The 21,630-nt window shown below is 49.4% G+C and overlaps 1 protein-coding gene across 3 annotated transcripts in view; it reads right to left on the bottom strand.

Annotated features, from left to right (window-relative positions):
- The window catches only part of LOC112218500 (zinc finger protein 423), a 154,635-nt gene that overhangs the window by 39,441 nt on the left and 93,564 nt on the right, over window positions 1-21,630 (bottom strand). For 2 of the 3 annotated variants that reach the window (XM_042301488.1, XM_042301490.1), the window contains one exon: window positions 18,030-18,050. The exons of the other annotated variant lie outside the window; for it this stretch is intronic. In XM_042301488.1, coding sequence (XP_042157422.1) covers window positions 18,030-18,050 — 21 coding nt within the window. The remainder of the gene's footprint in view (window positions 1-18,029; window positions 18,051-21,630) is intronic. 3 annotated transcript variants of the gene reach the window in all.

Raw genomic sequence — 21,630 nt, 5'->3', positions numbered from 1 at the left:
ACATGGTAACAGGGTAACATGGTAACGGAGTAACATGGTAACAGAGTAACATGGTAACGGAGTAACATGGTAACGGAGTAACATGGTAACATCACGGAGGAACATGGTAACAGAGTAACATGGTAACGGAGTAACATGGTAACGGAGTAACATAACGGAGTAACATAACGGAGTAACATGGTAACGGAGTAACATGGTAACGGAGTAACATGGTAACGGAGTAACATGGTAACGGAGTAACATGGTAACAGAGTAACATTGTAACATGGTAACATGGTAACAGAGTAACATGGTAACAGAGTAACATGGTAACAGAGTAACATGGTAACGGAGTAACATAGTAACATGGTAACATAACGGAGTGGTAACAGAGTTACATGGTAACGTAACGGAATTACATGTTAACGGAGTGGTAATGGAGTTACATGTAACAGAGTCATAACAGCGTTACATGGTAACAGAGTGGTAACGGAGTAAAACATTTGCGAAATAGATATTTTTATTGCAATATGCTATCGGTATTTGAAGGACAATTTCCGTATTGCAAGATTGATTGTGTCATGGAGTCATATGGGAGTCATAAAATGAATCAAAATTATGTAAAATAAGATGTATTTTGTTTCTGGGCAATTGTGACTCCATCGCCAAGCACTAATACATTTTTGGCACTAAAGATATATTCAAACAATTAACAAAAATATAAAACGCAACATGTAAAGTGTTGGTCCCATGTTTCATGAGCTGAAATAAAAGATCCCAGAAATGTTTCATACACACAAAAAGCTTATTTCTCTCAGATTTTGTGCACAAATGTTTACATCCCTGTTCATGAGCATTTCTCAATCCATCCACCTGACAGGTGTGGCATATCAAGAACCTGATTAAACAGTATGATCATTACACAGGTGCAACCTTTTGCTGGGGACAATAAAAGGCCACTCTAAAATGTACAGTTTTGTCACACAACACAAGTTTTTAGGGTGTATGTAATTGGCATGCTGACTGCAGGAATGTCCACCAGAGCTGTTGCCAGAGAACTGAATGTTAATTTCTCTACCATAAGCCACCTTCAATGTCGTTTTAGAGAATTTGGCAGTACGTCCAACCGGCCTCACAACCTTAGACCATGAGTAACCATGCCGGCCCAGGACCTCCACATCCGGCCTCTTCACCTACAGGATCGTCTGAGACAAGCCAGACATCGGATGAAACAGCCAAAGAATTTCTGCACAAACTATCATGTCGCAAGGATCTGTACACTGTTCTTGGAAGCTGAAAATGTCCCAGTTCTTCCATGGCCTGCATACTCACCAGACATGTCACCAATTGAGCATGTTTGGGATGCTCTGGATCGATGTGTACGACCGACTGCGTGTTCCAGTTCCCACCAATATCCAGCAACTTCGCACAGCCATTGAAGAGTGGGACAACATTCCACAGGCCACAATCAACAGCCTGGTCAACTCTATGTGAAGGAGATGTCACGCTGCATGAGGCAAATGATGGTCACACCAGATACTGACTAGTTTTCTGACCCACACCCCTACCTTTCTTTTTAAGGTATCTGTGACCAACAGATGCATATCTGTATTCCTAGTCATGTCAAATCCATAGATTAGGGCCTAATGAATTTATTTCAATTGACTGATTTCCTTATATGAACTGTAACTCAGTAAAATCATTGAAATTGTTACATGTTGCATTTATATTTTTGTTAATTGTACTTTTTTTTTGCATTAAAGCACTTACAAATACCTACATAGCATTAATATTTGGCACTGATTATAAAAAATTAATTTTTATAATGGGAGTGTGACTCCGTTTCCGCATGGCCTAGCCCAGTGGTGACTTACATCGCTGCACATGGACCCTCGGCATCACCCTCTTGCCACGTAGTTCCCAGGTTCAAACTCAAATAGTTTCACACGACTGGGCGATAAACAGTGACAACTGATTAAAACCCAACTACCTCCTCCTCGCTCTTTTCTGCTTTACCCTGCTCTGGGTATATACCTTCCCCCCCTACCTGAGACAAAAAGACACCAGACTCTCTGAGGCATTGTCTGCTACTGCAGTCTACTCTTTCCTTTCTCATCGGACTATTTTCTTCTGAAACTCGGTGATGTTGATTCTTCCCAGGAAATAAACCAATCAATTGGGAGGAGAGAAATAGAGAGAGGCATAGAGGAAGAGTGACAGAGAGAAAGACAAGAAAAAAGATGCAGAAAAAGAGACATTAGTGCGCCCACACCTTCTCTCTGATCTCTCTGGGCTCTCTCACATTAAATACATATTGTAAATGAAGCGTTATGGCCTGGGCAACGCAACTTCTAATAGGCACACCACAGGCAGCCGCGTGTGTGGGGGGCTGTCACTGAGGTAAAATCACTGATGAAGGAGACGGGGAGAAAGGAGGGAGGGATGGAGGAGAGGGAAGGGGAGAGGGAGAGAGAGAGGGAAGGAGAAGACAGAAACGGCAGGGGACAAACACAGGAGGAAACTTTTAAATTATGCGCTGGAAAATCTGTGCTCAACAGATCGTCAATGTGCCATCACGTTCTACTTTTCTTCACACACAGAGAGGAGTCTGTCGAACACACAGACACATACTGCTGCACTGGCTGGAAGTAGTCTTTCATGGTCTCTAAGCATGAACACACACACACACACTCACACTAGCATACACACTAGAAAGTGGAGGGGAGGGGGTGAGGGTATTTTGACAAGGTCTCTAGGACCGAACAGTTTGTGATAACAGTGGTTAAAGCACTTAAGCTGCCGTAATTAGTGGGAGCTCCGTGGTGACAGAAGATTCACATTTATCTGGCGTTTCACAAGCCAGCGTGAGAGGGATAAACAGCAGAGACTAACAGCTCGGCAACAACACCAAGCTTTTATACTGACGAGGACCCACACACAGACAGACTAACATATACTATCTCACAGACACGCATATTACAACTCACACATTCAAATAAACAAATCCTTTACAAGCGAGAGTGGTAACAGGCCTGGTTTGGGTTAATTGGATTAGCTCAAAGGGGCTAGGATAACTAATTTAAGATAGAGCGAGAGCTTGGTAATCTGGTTCAAACTGGAGGCCAAACAGTATCCTTTAGCTGGCCTTTATTAATGCACACTATAGTGCACTGGTCTCGGGATGGTAATATAACTCCAGTGCTGCTTCGCACCTCCACACTGCCTTTAACCCCCTGAGAGAGACATAATGGAACAGACCTCCAGCATCCACTACAGAGGGGGAGGGGAGTGGTGGGGGACCACCAATCTATGGCCAAATAAAAACAGCATCAGTCAAGTTCTCTTACAGTGTCCATACTCCACACCCACCACCTCCTCTACAAATGTCCCCTTTTCACTATTCTGCCTGCCAACTCCTAAACCCCCAACCCCCATTTCAGCCCTCAGAATGGGAGGAGGGAATCAAGTCTATGCAGGCCAAACCCTGATGCCCCAGGGTGCACTATGCTGAGAACTGGAGATGGATGGAGCGAGTGGGGATAGGGAAGAGTGAGGGATGAATGGAGGAGAGTGGGGATAGGGAAGAGTGAGGGATGAATGGAGGAGAGTGGGGATAGGGAAGAGTGAGTGATGAATGGAGGAGAGTGGGGATAGGGAAGAGTGAGGGATGAATTTGTCATTTGTATATCATTTGTCTCTATACTCCAGCGTTTTGGATTTGAGATCAAATGTTCTATATGAGGTGACAGTACAGAATATTTTCATACATATCTGTTTTACCGTTTAGACATTAAAACATGTATGCATCTAGTTGCCCCATTCTATTTAAAAAAAAAATATGTATTTGGACAAATTCACTTAGAGTGTATGAGTCTCTGCTTTGAGACAGTCCAAGGCCATAGACCTAACATTCACCTTTCCCTGAGTCATTACCCCATAATCATGACTTGAGCTTGTAATACTGCCAAAGCATTCAATTGAAACGCTTCTCTCTTGTAAACAATGGCAATTATTATTATGCTAATACCAATGGTCTGCTGAGGACACGCAATGCAAGATCAGGATTCGGAATCTTCTTGTTTCTGCGGCAACAACATTAATTCATTAATCAAGTCCTTCAGCTCGTTATTTTTCAGACAAGGTGTAATTTTGCATCATCCTTTACTAATGATGTGCTACAGCTCACCTCTAATCACGAAATCACAAGAGGGCAGAGGCGCGAGATGAGAGGTGCGAGGCATTCTACTGTTCCGTGAATGGAATGTAGAAGTGATCAGAGAGGAACAGACACCCCCACCCTCCCACCCAATCAGCACCCATCCTGGCCATGCCGAGCCAGGGGCTTCATTAGCAGGTAAACATCCTAATCGTCACATTAGAGCCGAGAACGATAGGAAAGCTGAGGAGAAGAACGCGAGGGAGCGGAGAGAAGAGTGGATAGCAGAGGCCATTATTGTTACAGACACCTTGTCAGTAGAGGTGAGGAGACCAGACTGGCCTCTCAAACGTAGAATACCCCCCCCATTACTAAACCCCTCACCTCACATCTCTGCTCACTCACCCCTTAATTACCTCCTCACCCCTGTACCCAACACAGGCATCATTGCCTCTCACACCGCCATACTCCTCATTCACATATCTATCCTTCCCGTCCCGTTAGTTCATTTCCTGCTTCCTCTAACACTGCCCCTACAGGCCACTGCCCACACACAGACACAGCAGACACATCCACATTACATTAATGAACAGCATCCATCATCATGAATCTGGCCAAAACATACTGGGCACATCATTACACCTGTAAACATAACACAAAAAGACAAAATATTACAAATACCCTTATTCTACCCGTAAGCCAGTGCTGTTGGCACCCCTTCCCACAACCCCCACCTGATGTAATTAGAGGTGTCCTTGACTGTGAGATGGACTGCTTTTCACACTCATGGACCCTTCCACTTCAACAACTCTGCTCCAATGAACACCCACTGTGTCCACGCACGCATGAACGCACGCACACTTGGGTTGATAGAAAGGTATGGTTTTGCAGCTCATAGTTAAGTTCTGTACTGGTCTGGTTGAGGTTGCTGATGTCTGGGTAAGTGTGTTAGGAGGAGCTCACACAGGTAGACACACTGGTATCTAACTGGTATTATTAGCATTCATACTCTGTGTGTGACCCTGGCTGTGTGTGACAATGGCTGTGTGTGTGACAGTGTCTGTGTGTGTGACAGTGGCTGTGTGTGTGACAGTGGCTGTGTGTGTGACCCTGGCTGTGTGTGTGACCCTGGCTGTGTGTGTGACCCTGGCTGTGTGTGTGACCGTGGCTGTGTGTGTGACCGTGGCTGTGTGTGTGACCGTGGCTGTGTGTGTGACCGTGGCTGTGTGACCCTGGCTGTGTGTGTGACAGTGGCTGTGTGTGTGACAGTGGCTGTGTGTGACCCTGGCTGTGTGTGTGACCCTGGCTGTGTGTGTGACCGTGGCTGTGTGTGACCGTGGCTGTGTGTGACCCTGGCTGTGTGTGACCCTGGCTGTGTGTGACCCTGGCTGTGTGTGACCCTGGCTGTGTGACCCTGGCTGTGTGACCCTGGCTGTGTGACACTGGCTGTGTGTGACCCTGGCTGTGTGTGACCCTGGCTGTGTGTGACCCTGGCTGTGTGTAACCCTGGCTGTGTGTGACACTGGCTGTGTGTGACCCTGGCTGTGTGTGACCCTGGCTGTGTGTGACCCTGGCTGTGTGTGACCCTGGCTGTGTGTAACCCTGGCTGTGTGTGACCCTGGCTGTGTGTGACCCTGGCTGTGTGTGACCCTGGCTGTGTGTGACCGTGGCTGTGTGTGACCCTGGCTGTGTGTGACCGTGCTGTCTGCTGTGTGTGACCGTGGCTGTGTGTGACCGTGGCTGTGTGTGACCCTGGCTGTGTGTGACCGTGGCTGTGTGTGACCGTGGCTGTGTGTGACCGTGGCAGTGTGTGACCCTGGCTGTGTGTGACCCTGGCTGTGTGTGACCGTGGCTGTGTGTGACCGTGGCTGTGTGACCGTGGCTGTGTGTGACCCTGGCTGTGTGTGACCCTGGCTGTGTGTGACCCTGGCTGTGTGTGACCCTGGCTGTGTGTGACCCTGGCTGTGTGTGACCCTGGCTGTGTGTGACCGTGGCTGTGTGAGCACATCCAGGCGAATATGATAAATACAGCAACTCCTTCACAATCACACTTAAACTCCCCCTCACTTTCTCTTTTTTAGTTTAGTTTATTAAATCGACCATTAAAAAAAAACCAGGCACACATAAAACTTGGAAAAGACATACATGCACACACAAAGTCTGAGACTTAGATTGAACACAGTATGGCAGTGAAATAATAAAACAAAAACATCATTCCAGTTATGTCATAGGGGTTATTCATGTGGGCACAGAAGACATCAAACATATTTTTTATTTTTAAAGCAATGGCCATGTCTGTCTTACTTTAGTATCTTGCTTCAGTATCAGTGGGCCAATACCAAACCCAGAACCATCTGGCCAAGTATGTCATACATACAGCACTGTCACTGGCTCAACCTGTGACCCATTTGGAAAAGTGGATGTTTACGCCGTTCTCGCTCTCCATACTCCTGTTTGTCTCCTGTGACCATGTCTGAAATCTGTCTTGCCTAATATTTACTAAAACTGAATCCTGTGTGTTCTGATCATACTACTTTGAAATGTACCATTTAGTAAAAACTAATGCAGTAAGCAACACATAAACATACTTGGTTCATCCATACTTGGAATACGGCAACTAATGTGTGGTTGTGTTGACTCCCGCCATTCGTTCATTTTGGTACAGCGCATCATTTTATCAGATTATCAGCCATTGTCAAACACACGTGAGTCTGAAAAGACGATTCTCTTCTTGTGTGCAGCGAATTTCACTGGATCCAAAATGAGTATGACATCCTGGCATTCAAAGCACTCACTTTTTGAAATGTCACATATTAAACTGTAAAACACTATTTTTGCATCCCCAAAATACTATTTAGAACGCAAGTACGGGTATTCAGACATGGCCATTGTGTGATCCAGCCTGGTCTGTCTCTGTGCACGTGTCTGTCTTGATCCTGCCGGTGTCTGTGCTGTGCTCTCAGCCTTGCTCAGTGCGTGTTCTGTCCAGGTGCTGGGACTGCTGTGTGTCCCCGAACAGGGACTTAGAGGGCCCCTGGCTCCCCTTCGCCATGCGTTAATGAGCAGTGCACACGCAGGCCATATCGATCCAGGGGAGAAGGCATGGGCGGGCGCTCTGCGCCCCGTTAGCCAGCCACACAGGACCAGGGCCTCGGGGCACTAGCACCTTCAATCAAACCCTCCATCACTATATCTTCATCTGCATACAAGCCCTCCGAGCCCAGCCCCACGCCGCCACACACATACTAAAGAGTAGAGCAGCCCCTCCTCCCATCACCAGAAAATAACACTTCCCTCATTAGGACTGTCTGTCATACCTCTCAACTCTTCCTGGTTTAAGAGATACAACCTTATAGCTTCTGAGTGTCTTCCCGGACCACCAGAGTCGACGCTACCTCTAACGACAGAGGTAGGCCCTAAATTAATTGTATTGGTGAGCAGTACACTCCACCCAGCACTGTGCCCTCCCTGGTCCAGAGACCTAGCTCGCTCTCTCTCCCTCCCTCTCCCTCTCTGGCTCATGCAGGTATCAGATTAATTACAGCAGGAGTGCTCTTAACATCTGGTCGAGTGTCAGGCCTATCGGGGGAGTGTGCTCCGTCGCCTCTCAAAGGGGCCAAGGTGTGGGATAAAATAAGAACAGCGGCGGGCGTCTGGAACAGCGTGTCTCTGTGTGACACCGGCAGGGTGACAGTCTAGAAGACTAGTAATGGGGTGGGCTGAACAATGTGTTCCCTCTGGAGCCATGTGGGAGTGTGAGCCTAGGTGAGTATATGTGCTGCTATGTATGAATACAGTCATGTAAGCAATGTATGTGTGAGAGGATGTGTTTATATCTTGTTTGCCCATGTTTGTGACAGTATTCGTATTATAACATCCTGTATTCGTATTATAACATCCTGTATTCGTATTATAACATCCTGTATTTGTATTATAACATCCTGTATTCGTATTATAACATCCTGTATTTATGACTGACAAGGCACCGGACCTTGCCCACCTCTCAATCTGTAGGGTTGTAGTGAGCTGCAGGTATACTGGTCAAGAGAGCTGAAATTAAGGCGTGGGCTGCCAGCATGATGTTTTCTGTAATTAAAACAGCATTAGGCTATTTATTTCCTCTCCCTGTGCGGAGCTGATTGGGCATGAGGGAATGCGGGACGCGCCTAAGCAGAGAAGAAGCACAATTACACGCCATCAGCAGACAATATTAACTCACTAAATAGGAACACGGCAATACAACGTTATTATTTTGGGAGAAGATTAATGCAGGGTCAAAGCTAACATTTATAATACTTTGCGATGAGCATCACGTGGGGCAGTAGGACAAAGGGGGTTAGAGTCGCGCTACACAAGGAAGAGGATGGGGAGGAAGGAGAAGGGGGTGATTTTCTTCTCTTCTTCCCTGGTTCTCTGGCCTATAGGAGGAGAGGAGGAATAGGAGCTCTACAGCTCAGCCAGAGAGCGATCCCCCTCTCTCATTAGCCCCATCGGTCTCAGGACCTCCATTAGCCTCAGAGCTAATGTGTTTCAGTGGGCAGGACTGACCTTAGCCCTGGAGGGGTGGGCTGACACACTACTGCAACTGGGAGGGGTGAAACTATCCCCCCCCTCCCACACACACACACTACCCCCCAGACTGGTACGTCCCTGAGATACTGTCCACCATCTAGCTTAGAAAAACCAGGGCAGTGAGTGTTTAATTGTCTTAGTAGAGGCCTCTATGGGTAGTGAGAATATTGAAATGGGTTAGAACTCAAAAACAGTCATTTTTATTACATCCTGAACACCATGTCAGGTCAGTGAGAAACTAGGAATACCCAAATGTAACGCCAAGACAATTACAGAGTGCAGATTGCAGGGGGAAAAAGTGAAGGAACAAAATAGCGGAAGGAAGGAACTGAGTTTGCATGAATAAGCAAGAGAGAAAGAGAGGGATAGGTTGAAAATGTAGAGAAATTGTGCGACAGTTGCTAGGTCGCTTCCCCCTCTTCCCTGGGCTGAGGGGAGAGAGAGAGAGAGAGAGAGAGAGACAGAGAGAGAGACAGAGAGACAGAGAGAGAGAGACAGAGAGACAGAGAGAGAGAGGCCTGCCCTCCTTTAGCATTCTGTCCACATTGGGGGGATAAATTATTCACGCCCGTGGAGACAACCGCCTCATGGTGTAATGAGAAGGACACGTATTTATACCAAATATTGCTGTTGGGAAACTATTGATCAGAAAGCTATTTGTTGAAAGTTTAGTGTGGAAACCAAGACTGTCAGCGAGTTTTAATGTGACTGGCGGACCGACCTCACTCTCCCTCTCTTTTCTCTCCAGCCAAATAGGTTCAGTCTCTCAGAGAAAAGGAATATTTATTTCTTCTAGAGGGTCGAGATTGAAAGAGAGAAATGGGGAAGAATGAAATGTGTAAACCAGACATTATTGTTGAACATGTTGGGAGAACACTGATTGAAGACACCATAGACCCTTCTTTAAAGGGACAATCCACCCCAAACATGAATTCCTATGATTAACAGTTAAATAGTGTTAAATAACACTAATATGTGAAGAATTGTTTTTACAAACAAATGTTTAATTTTGTTGTTATAACGAGGTTGGTAAAGAAACTTTAGAAACATTTTTGGAAATCTGTTGCAGCTCAAGTCAACTACAAAAAACACAATGAAATGATCTCTTTCTCTGGGCTGGCTGGCTAGCTAGGTAGTTAGCTAGAAAAGCATGTGAAGTAGCTAGCTGTAAAATCGCCTAAACAAACTGCACTGTCAATTTAGGAGTCTAACTCACTCAGTTCAACTTGCAGGTTTTATCTGCCAGTGAGCAAAAATGGCGTCTCTGCCCAAAGCGCAGAGTAACGTTGCTTTTATTGTTTTTGTAAAGAGATGGGAAACATTAGAATCGTATTAACGCCCATTGTGTACATGTTGCCCATAATTCGTCAATGGGCCGCATGGTGCATTCTGGGTGATTCTGCGACAAGGAGAGCTCTCCTTCAGGGAGTGGTGAGAGTCAATTGGGCGCTAGCTCAAAAATAGAAAATTAGCATGAATTTTGTGAACAAGGAGTACAACATTGCAAATATTTTCCAAGATATGAGATAATTAACTTGTTCTTTGTAATATCGAATAACTTTGGAATCGTGAAATTACGTACTTTCAAGGAAAATAGGCAGGTTTCTCGACTCATACCCTAACTTTGAGAATGGTTTGCCCGATGATTAGCATAGCAACCGCGTGACGCAGCATGACAAGATGAATGCGATGGTTCGACAGTCAGTGGGGGGGTAATATCTTGGTTTTCCACAGACACCATTGCGACATGGTACTTGAAGGAGAAACAGAGTTGAATAATTTGGTACATTATTTAGATTAAGCACATCTAAGCGAAATATATACTTTGTCATGACGGTATAAACAGACGGATGTGTTCTAGACGAGTATGGCCATAGCATCTATTAGCTGATTTGGCGATCTGGAGTACAGGTCATTCTTTTAAAAGCGGTATGAAAAGTGATAGCGTGTTATCCCCCGTCTCCAGAGACAATAGTTATGTAGCCATGACGCATTCCCACACAATTTCCTGATTTTCACAGACGGACCACTTAGAAGTTAAATCATGGGGACATTTTTTATTTGACCCACTGACAGAACATAGGCTTTCACCAAATTGACAGGAGTGTCCAGAATTTAATTTCTGGGGGTGGATTATCCCTTTAACCCTTGATATCTCATGTTAGCAGTTACCAGGACTGGATAGTGTAGTCTGGCAGTGGTACCTTTCAATCACTGTTCTGATCCATACTACACTGGATTAAACCAGGGGAGATGGCACTGAAGTTACATTACACCACTGTTCACACCAGAGATGACGATATGAGATCTCAGTTTAGCTCACACACAGGCTAGGTGTCTCAGGCTAGGAGATCAGGTTCATATTTCCTTTAGACAGTGCTTGGATTGGCATGCACCAGAGGAAGCCTGTCAGTCCTGTGGGTGGGTAGAGGCTCTTCAGAGGGGGTTTATGGTTAGGGCATGTTCCTCTCTATTAGGGAAAATCTGAATGATACTGCAAAGAGCCCACACATACGCACTCAAGTACACCCAGAATTATAACGCCCTTGCCATTTCTTGTGCTAGTGGACAGATTAACGATGGACCAGGCGTCATCCTAGCTTTACTTTAATGCAGGTCTGCAAGAACTCCCAGAAAGAAAAAGGAACACTCCCGTGCCCCCTACCCCTCTCCATACTGACCCCCCACACACATCCCCAGTAGTCCCCAATTCCCCACTCCCCTCCTGGCCTCCCTCCGTCTCTCCTGCAGCAGTAATAGATGAAGATATTCCTGGCTGGGAGGGCGCAGGGGAAATCAGAGCACTACCTGTGCAGAATGTGTGTGGGCTGGAGGGGATAGGGGGAGCAGGGCCAAGGGCCTGGGCACTCTCTTGGATACCTGCTAGCTGTCAGGGGGAAATGGGGGGGGCTTCCATGGATGTTGGGGTTTCTAGCTGGAGGGAGAGGATGTATTGATGAAACTACATATAGCTCTTAAACTACACTATTCAGTAAAGAGTTCCACAGGTAAACCTAGCGTAAGCACTCATACCTGTTTCTAACTACCTTTGAAGACATTCCGGCACAGTCTACTCTAAGTCTCTCCCCATCACCTCATGCACTGCCATGTAGTCAGCCACAGCTGGTGTGTGTGACAGCTCAAGCAGGGAGCAGAGGCTGTGCTTTCAGGTCTCAGCTCCGTCAGGAGATGCTAATAATCCTGCACTTACCACCAGCGACACCTTTCCCCTCCCAGCCTCTCCCAGCCTCTCCCAGCCTCTCCCAGCCTCTCCCAGCCTCTCCCAGCCTCTCCCAGCCTCTCCCAGCCTCTCCCAGCCTCTCCCAGCCGTCCCAGCCCCAGACAGCTATTACTGCCTCACTATGCACTGGGCCTGCCAAAAACAGCACTACAATTACAATATCAGGGATATGCACAGGGCTGCTGAAGTAAAGGACGAGGGGGAACTAAATAAAATACTGGCCTGACATGCAGTGTTGCGACTAAAAGAAAGGTCAACTATGATAATTGCGCAGGATCATCACTGTACTGACGCAGTATAGGAGTTCTTGGAGTACAGCTCACAACTCAGCTCAACTCAGGGTAAGAAGTATTTCTGTTACATTAGACGAAACACCCTCAAAGTCATACAGACAATCCTAACACCCACAGCATCATGCACAAACACACACACGTTGGGGGCGCCGTAGCATCTCCACTGGTGCAGGTCTCTAATGAAGCCCCAGTTGTGACGGCATGGCGGCGTCTCTCTCGCTCCGACGGGATAATTACGCTGCTCCCTGGCAGCTGAGTTTGGCAGATGTATGGGAGGCAGCGCGCGGCACCGAGCGCCAGGGAGCGGAGGTGGGATTCGGCAGGACCCCGCCATCCGCCATTAGCAGGTTGGCACCGTCACAAATGAGTGTTTTTTCACGAGAGCCCGGGAAGGCTGGGAAATTCCAATGAATTCTTGCGCTATGTCGCAGCACATGAGACAGTGTTGGGAGAGAAAGAGAGAGGGATGAGAGAACCAGGGAGGAAACAGAGAAAGACGAAGGGTGAGAGAGAAGGGAACAAAAGGAAAGGTTCACGCTGCCATGACCGGATTAGTCACCTCTCTCAGCACAGGGAGCCCAGAGCAGTGCACCCTGGGAAATTACTGAATCAGAATGCATTGATTTTCTGTGGGGAGGGAAAAAAAGTGAAAGACAAAACAAGGCCTGAAAAACAGTCATGGCTGAGAATTAGGGAGGAAATTGTAGGAGACCTTTGTATTATTATTGGTAGCAGAATAGAGAGAACACCATTGTACACAGCTGTTTGAGAGGGAGACGATAAGAATGGGACACTATTGTTCCAGCATTTCTCCAGCGCCCTCTCTTCCTTTAATTTCAGTCTCTTCCCATCGTCTTACTTTGTAATTAGGAAAACACAGCCAAGATAAACCTTGAGCACCTCACTGCTAAAACAGCTTGTGTGTGTGTGTGTGTGTGTGTGTACAGAACCTGGTTGTATCAAATGTCTTCATAAACTACCCCTAGTGTTACTATCCCAACGCCACAGCAGCAGAACAGCAACCTTAGATCAGTGAGATGCAGTGTATCTCGTCCGGCTGCATTCACCCACAGCTGTATTCTGTATGTATGAGGATGACTGGTACTGGTTTGATCTGCTGCCATGTTCCGCCTCCCTCCACATCAGCAGCAGCTGTATCATTTAACGGTCATTTGTAAAACAACGTCAACAGCAATCAGTGATCACTAATCACTAATGAACCAACCCTTCCTATGTCTTATTACAGCCTGAATCACAACCAGGAATCAGTACACACTCACTCGTGACAAAAAAAAAATGGGCGCCTCGCTCTCTTCCTCTCACTCCATCCATCCATCTCTCTCTCTGATGCTAAACGATCGATTTCAAGGTGACCCTGGCTGAGGAGAGTGTTTTCCTCTAGCTGCTCCAGCCTGGTCCCAGTAATTAACACCAGCGCCTAATGAAGTCCAGCTGCTCACCCGCGCAGACTGAACGCGTGCCAAAATCCGGGAGAGCCCCTGTCAGGCAGCCATCGCTCTCCTCACACCCCCACCCTCTCTCCTCATCCTCCCATCCCTGTGTCCGTCCCTTATCCCTCTCTTCATCAATCCCCTGATCTTAACCTCTCCGTGGCTTTGGAAGGTCAGCCTCCTTCCATCAGTGGCCATTCTGGACATCTCTGCCCCCCTCCAGGTTGCTGCCGTCAAAAACACTGATCATGCAGTCCTCCACTACTTCTCCACCTCTTCATCGCACTCCCTTACCCTGCCAAATTACCTTCATTCCCCACCGTCCAACTGATCCCTTTTCCTGCCAACTCCCACATCCCTCTCTCCACTGACCTAATAATCTCTTACTTACTATTTCTCACTCTTTCCATCAGTACTGTCTGCCTAACTGCCTTTTCACCAATGAGACCAATTCAAGCCCAGTGTAACCACATAAAGTCCACAACTGTTTGATTTGAATTTGGGGAGAAATAATATCCAGTAAAACAAAAAGTTTGTAACAAATATTTTGAAATCCCAGAAAACCCGTGGCAGCTTGGATCTTAATCCACATCAGGTTGCCAGAGTCCTCCCAGCTGTACCGTTCCCTCATGTTGCCTCCCTCCTCCCCTCTCCTATTTAACCGTGTGATGCTCACTAGCCCTGTATCAAAGCTGCATGTGTCTGTCAGCCTGTCAGCACTCTGGGAGCCTCGCTTTGCATCCTGGGAGTGGGGCTTTGAACACAGAGGACGCCTGCCTCTTCCACACACAGAGAAGCTAATGGGGGGCTCTGCCGTGCCGCGCTGGGATCTCCACCACCGCCCCTCAGCAGCTATAAGGAAGGGGGCGTTCTGCAAACGTTCCCCACAATCCTTTCTAGCTGACATCCCGGTTGATCTGGGAGTGGAGAGAGATGAGCTGTGTCATCCTCTCATAAATCCCACCTGGAGCCTCGCTGACGTATCAGACTCAAATCACCTCCAACAGACAGACAGGAGATGCTAATTAGCGCAGAGGATTATCATTGTACCTGACTTCATCAGAAAGACTAAAAACTATCTGCCATTCTAAATAAACTATGAGGTACCAGGCCATTAAGAGCTTCACAAAGACCCTTAGGGAACCATGGAAGTCAAAGATGAATCTCTGTTGATTCACTCGTCTATATTACTCTCCTCCCCGTCCAGGACTACCGCATTCCTCCATCGCTGCTCTCTGTCCTCCGCCGTGAGCTCGCACTCAGGACAGTGTGATGTATTACAGCGTGTGATTCTCTAATCCCATGCACCCCTCCCCCCCCCCGTACCGCCTCTCACCACCGCACGCCACACCTTCCTCACCAGCTGCGACAGATGCCGCCGTCACTCGAGAAAATAAATTCAGAATACTTAACGAATTAAGCGAGGAGCTAATTGTGGCTGGCCCGTGTTCATCATGCGCAAAAAGGCAAGCGGCTTGTTTGTCTTTTAACAATTACCAGACAGAGCAGGGAGAGGGGGAGAGGGGGGGTAATTGTCCCATTCTCCCCAGCAGCTGGCTCAGCCACACCTGGGCGGGTGTGAGAGCCGGGTGGGGCGGGGACGAGGGGGAGAGGAGATGGGCAGGTGCACCTCTGCCATCACTAAACTAAGCACAAGCCGACTTGAGGTATGAGGCGCAAATACACTCTCTACCACTGTATAACACAGACATTTAAGCCTGGGCTGGCATTAGTGCTTGTACGCACAAACTAGTGTACATACTTACACTGGTATGAAACACACACTTAAAAATGTATTACATGCTACACCCCCTTTTCTTTCTCTTCATTCTTCACACACACACACACACACACACACACACACACACACACACACACACACACACACACACACACACACACACACACACACACACATCCATTCTGTTCCCACACATTTTGGAGGAGCTCCCCTGAGCAGTTCTCTTATAGATCTCCAAACAGCTTGTAATTACTTTTAATAAACAGCATAAGAAGCAAATCAAGCGCAAACGTGGAAAAAACAAGCTCTCAGGGGGATCAAACAGCACTCAGCCTTGCAAACAAACACTTCACCAACATCAGAGCTATTTTATTCTTGCTTTTTTACATTCAAACATGTAATGCTCAGTGGGGGTAACTAGAGGAATGCAGTAGAGACCGGCACAGAAAGACAAGAAGTGAAAGAGGGAATGACAGGAATACAATGGCCGTAAAAGTAGTTACTATTATTGGGTTAGTTGCTAGATTCTGTGGCAGGCTACTTGACTCAAACACTTCTGACTGGCTGGCTGCCTATGACCATGTGATCATGTGCATGTAAACCTTGCAACAACATTACATTATGTTGTCTCTATGACGAGAGGTATGCTGACATTCTGTGGAACAATTGACACCTCTCCGATCACAACGAAACGGTCGAGTAGATCCATAAAAGAGCAATACCAAATCTACTCACCCTCCTCTCTCCATCCATCCCCCATCCCTCTCCCTCCCTCTCATCCTGCATCCATCCTTTTATCCTCCATTCCGCTCTCCCTCCCCCATCCCTCAATCCCTTTGTCCTGCATCCCTCTCTCCCCCAATCCTCCTTCCCTATATCCTCCATCCCTCTCTCCCTCTAACCTTTTCTCTCTCCATCCTTTCTCCCTCCTTTAATCCTCCCTCCCACTCTCTCTTCCTCCATCCATCCATCCCTCTCTCCCTCCATCCATCCCTCTCTCCCTCCCTCCATTCCCCATCCCTCTCTCCCTCCATCCCTTTATCCTCCATCCACCCCACCCCCTCCCTCCATCCCACCCCCGCCCCCTTTATCTTCCATCCATCCATCCATCCACCCACCCACCCACCCACCCTCCCTCCCTCCCTTTATCCTCCATCCACCCACCCTCCCTCCCCTCTGGTGTTCTGGCTGGCTGGCTCCAGGTGGTGAGGGATGTGCATGAGGGGCCTGTCATCTGTTCCCATGTTCGTAGCATCTCTACTGTGTGTTACTAGGTGTGTTACTAGGTGTTCAGTGGAGGCCAGTAGAGAACCAACATCCTCCAACAGACCACATTTACACTGCAATGTTCTACAGCCAGGGGGAATAACAGATATGGAGGAATACTTCAGATGGTGACTATTTGAAGGAGTTTCATGGATGGTACAATAATTATTTGAGCAGTGGACTGAAGGCAGAGGGCAAAGCTTTCATTGCTCAAAAACGCTGCCTTATGGCTATCAGGCTGGCACGGGCGCACACACACTCATGCACGCAGTGGAGTGAGCCATCATCCACATTATCCACATCCATTGACTCCTAAAGCTTTGTGTGTGCTGCCTCATTAGGTCTTCAGTGACACACAGAGCCCACACCAGGCCTCTCTCCCCAGCGCCTCTCCCTCACTCGCTCTTCATCTCGACACACACACACACCACGCGCAAACACTAAAAGGAGACTGCTCAGGCACTGCCCTAGGGAATACTCCTCAGACATTACTAGTGGAGCGCAACACAGACATACATCACTAGAGACCGATGGCTGGGCCGTCACAGGGAGATTACAGGTCTGGCCTCCGTATAAAGGGTTAGTCTCACGATGTCACTGAAGAGCATGCTTGGAATAACACTTAAAACATCACAGGAGGACAGAAGGCATCTTAAACATCACTCATGCATTAAGGGTAACATATGGCTTAAAGTTCAAGACAGCAGCACTACCGTTGGGAACGTGGCTCTGATAGCAGGCGCTGATTTACCAGTGAGAGGTCAGGTGTGTGCCAGAGTAGAGGAGCAGTAACATGAATAGTGCTGTACTGTGACATCACTTCTGGGTTAAAGGGATCAGCCGGGACGCCTTTCCGCCCCGCTGCTCATCTGGGTTCATGCTCGGGGCGCTAGCTCGCTAACTTCCTTGAAATGAATAAGTAAGAATTAGGAATGAGATGCATCATTAGCTGGGCTCCCCCGAGGGCAATTAGTTTCAGGTGAGTGGCTGTACCCTGGGCCTGGCTGGGAGGGGGGTTCATCATGCACACACAGCCATCGGGGGTGGGGGGTGTGGACCTTTACATTGGTGTGCAAAGAATATGAGAGGGTTTGTGTTGAGAGTGGGCGCTACAGATCATCTTTACATTGTAGCCATGCCAGTTAAGCAGTCTGCTGCTATTTCTATTTGATTTGGAGTATCTTACACTATTATCTCGTGTGCATCATGCAGTGTCCTGCCATATGGCCCTGTAGCCCTATGGGCCGGTCCCCCTCCCCACTCTTTCCCAGTGCTCAACAGGCAGGGCTCCATTCACACAGCTTGGTACGGAGAGAGAAGGGGGACAAACCTTGCAGATGGGCAGGTTCTCCTACAGGCCGTCCGACAGGCAAGGTGGGTGGAAAGAGAAGGCAGGGTGACAGTTAGTCAGTAGGTCCATGATTAGATGGGGGTTAGAGGGGGGTTCATACATGGGGGTTATGGTAGGGCAGCGGTTACTGTAACATGCACCGGATACTCTCTCTGTATTGTTCAATGTGATAAACCAACTCACTCCTCTCTGTATTCCTAAGACCCAGACTAATATCCAGTCACAGCTCATATCCCAAGCAAATAAATATGATGAAAATACAGATGAAGAAACTCATGAGCATCAGTCATAAGGCTACAGCGCTCAACTAAAGTGGTTGGATCCAGAGTTCGGTTTTTCAGACTGTGGCCTTGCTGAGGGGAGAAACTCTAGTAGATGCTTTAATGTGTGTCTCCATTACACTGATCTCTTCCACTTGTACAGTTACTGGAATGGGGAGGAGGGGGAGAGACGGGAGGAGGGGGAGAGAGAGGGGGTGGGGTAGAGGAAAAAAGAGAGAGTGGGGGGGTACAGCTAAATCTACCAATAAAAGAAGATGAAAGTCAGGTTAAACACAATATGCTAATTGAAATGTGTTGGCTGATTAAGGCGATTGAAAGGAGAGCGGGCGTGCTGTGAGTTCTGGGCGCCGGTGATTAGTGCGGCATTAGTGTCTGCATGCTTTTCCTCAGGACGTGGTGGAGAGAGCAGAGCCGTGTGTGTGTCGATGTGTGTGTAAAGGAGAGAGTGAGAAGGGGTGGGGGAGAGGCCATGTGTGTGAGATGGAAGAGCTCCTGTCCTGAAGTATGTCTGCCCACGCGCACAGACAAAATGGCGTGCCGCTCGCATATTCTGGCCAAATATCAGTAGTAGCAGTAGTACCGTCCAAATATTTGTATCAGCTACCATGAGTTTCTACAACAGAAGGGTGCTAAAAACAGCTGGGTATTGACAACAACAATACAGTCTCTCTCTTTACCTTATTTTTTGCTGTAGGTTGGGTTGCTAAGGCAGTCTCTACTCACTCTGAATTCCCTTTTCACTCTTCCTCTCTTCTCCCGGCTCCCTCACTCCTCTCCCGGCTCCCTCACTCCTCTCCCCGCTCCCTCACTCCTCTCCCTCACTCCTCTCTCCGCTCCCTCACTCCTCTCCCGGCTCCCTCACTTCTCCCCGCTCCCTCACTTCTCCCCGCTCCCTCACTTCTCCCCGCTCCCTCACTTCTCTCCCGGCCCCCTCACTCCTCTCCCGGCCCCCTCCTCCTCTCCCTCACTCCTCTCCCCGCTCCCTCACTCCTCTCCCCGCTCCCTCACTCCTCTCCCCCCCCTCCTCTCCCCCGCTCCCTCACTTCTCTCCCCCGCTCCCTCACTTCTCTCCCCCGCTCCCTCACTTCTCTCTCCCGCTCCCTCACTTCTCTCCCCGCTCCCTCACTTCTCTTCCCCGCTCTCTCACTTCTCTCCCCGCTCTCTCACTTCTCTCCCCGCTCCCTCACTTCTCTCCCCCGCTCCCTCACTTCTCTCCCCGCTCCCTCCTTCTCTCCCCGCTCCCTCACTTCTCTCCCCGCTCCCTCACTTCTCTCCCCCGGCCCCGCTCCCTCACTTCTCTCCCCGCTCCCTCACTTCTCTCCCCGCTCCTCACTTCTCTTCCCCGCTCCCTCACTTCTCTCCCCCGCTCCCTCACTTCTCTTCCCCGCTCCCTCACTTCTCTTCCCCGCTCTCTCACTTCTCTCCCCGCTCCCTCACTTCTCTCCCCGCTCCCTCACTTCTCTCCCCCGCTCCCTCACTTCTCTCCCCGCTCCTCACTTCTCTCCCCGCTCCCTCACTTCTCTCCCCGCTCCCTCACTTCTCTCCCCCGCTCCCTCACTTCTCTCCCCGCTCCCTCACTTCTCTCCCCGCTCCCTCACTTCTCTTCCCCGCTCCCTCACTTCTCTTCCCGCTCCCTCACTTCTCTCCCCTTCTCTCTCACTTCTCTTCCCCGCTCCTCACTTCTCTCCCCGCTCCCTCACTTCTCTTCTCTCCCGCTCCCTCACTTCTCTCCCCGCTCCCTCACTTCTCTTCCCGCTCCCTCACTTCTCTTCCCCGCTCCTCACTTCTCTCCCCCGCTCTCTCACTTCTCTTCCCGCTCCCTCACTTCTCTTCCCCGCTCCCTCACTTCTCTCCCCCGCTCTCTCACTTCTCTCCCTGCTCCCTCACTTCTCTTCCCCGCTCCCTCACTTTCTCTCCCTCCCTCTCCCCCCGCTTCTCTTCCCCGCTCCCTCACTTCTCTCCCCTGCTCTCTCACTTCTCTTCCCTGCTCCCTCACTTCTCTCCCCCGCTCCCTCACTTCTCTCCCTGCTCCCTCACTTCTCTTCCCCCGCTCCTCACTTCTCTCCCCGCTCCTCACTTCTCTCCCCGCTCCTCACTTCTCTCCCCGCTCCCTCACTTCTCTCCCCGCTCCCTCACTTCTCTCCCCCGCTCCCTCACTTCTCTCCCTCTCCCCTTCTCTCCCTCACCCTCACTCTCTTCCCCGCTCCCTCACTTCTCTTCCCCGCCCCTTCTCTCCCCCGCTCCCTCACTTCTCTCCCCCGCTCCTCACTTCTCTTCCCCGCTCCCTCACTTCTCTCCCCGCTCCCTCACTTCTCTTCCCCGCTCTCTCACTTCTCTCCCCGCTCTCTCACTTCTCTTCCCCGCTCCTCACTTCTCTTCCCCGCTCCCTCACTTCTCCGCTCCCTCACTTCTCTTCCCGCTCCCGCTTCTCTCCCCGCTCCTCTCACTTCTCTTCCCGCTCCCTCACTTCTCTTCCCCGCTCCCTCACTTCTCTTCCCCGCTCCCTCACTTCTCTTCCCCGCTCCCTCACTTCTCTTCCCCTCTCCTTCTCTTCCCCGCTCCCTCACTTCTCTTCCCCGCTCTCTCACTTCTCTTCCCCGCTCCCTCACTTCTCTTCCCCGCTCTCTCACTTCTCTTCCCCGCTCCCTCACTTCTCTTCCCCGCTCTCTCACTTCTCTTCCCCGCTCCCTCACTTCTCTTCCCCGCTCCCTCACTTCTCTCCCTGCTCCCTCACTTCTCTTCCCGCTCTCTCACTTCTCTCCCCGCTCCCTCACTTCTCTTCCCCGCTCTCTCACTTCTCTTCCCCGCTCTCTCACTTCTCTTCCCCGCTCCTCACTTCTCTTCCCGCTCCTCACTTCTCTTCCCGTTCTCTCACTTCTCTCCCCGCTCCCTCACTTCTCTTCCCGCTCCCTCACTTCTCTCCCTGCTCCCTCACTTCTCTTCCCCGCTCTCTCACTTCTCTCCCCGCTCCCTCACTTCTCTTCCCCGCTCCCTCACTTCTCTTCCCCGCTCTCTCACTTCTCTCCCCGCTCCCTCACTTCTCTTCCCCGCTCTCTCACTTCTCTTCCCCTGCTCCTCACTTCTCTTCCCCGCTCCCTCACTTCTCTTCCCCGCTCTCTCACTTCTCTCCCCCGCTCCCTCACTTCTCTTCCCCGCTCCCTCACTTCTCTTCCCCGCTCCCTCACTTCTCTCCCTGCTCCCTCACTTCTCTTCCCCCGCTCCTCACTTCTCTCCCCGCTCCCTCACTTCTCTTCCCCGCTCTCTCACTTCTCTCCCCGCTCCCTCACTTCTCTTCCCCT

The sequence above is a fragment of the Oncorhynchus tshawytscha genome, linkage group LG19 (assembly GCF_018296145.1).
Source record: "Oncorhynchus tshawytscha isolate Ot180627B linkage group LG19, Otsh_v2.0, whole genome shotgun sequence".
Taxonomy (NCBI): domain Eukaryota; kingdom Metazoa; phylum Chordata; class Actinopteri; order Salmoniformes; family Salmonidae; genus Oncorhynchus; species Oncorhynchus tshawytscha.
The sequence above is the reverse complement of the archived record's forward strand: the minus strand, read 5'-3'. Positions and strand labels throughout refer to the sequence as shown.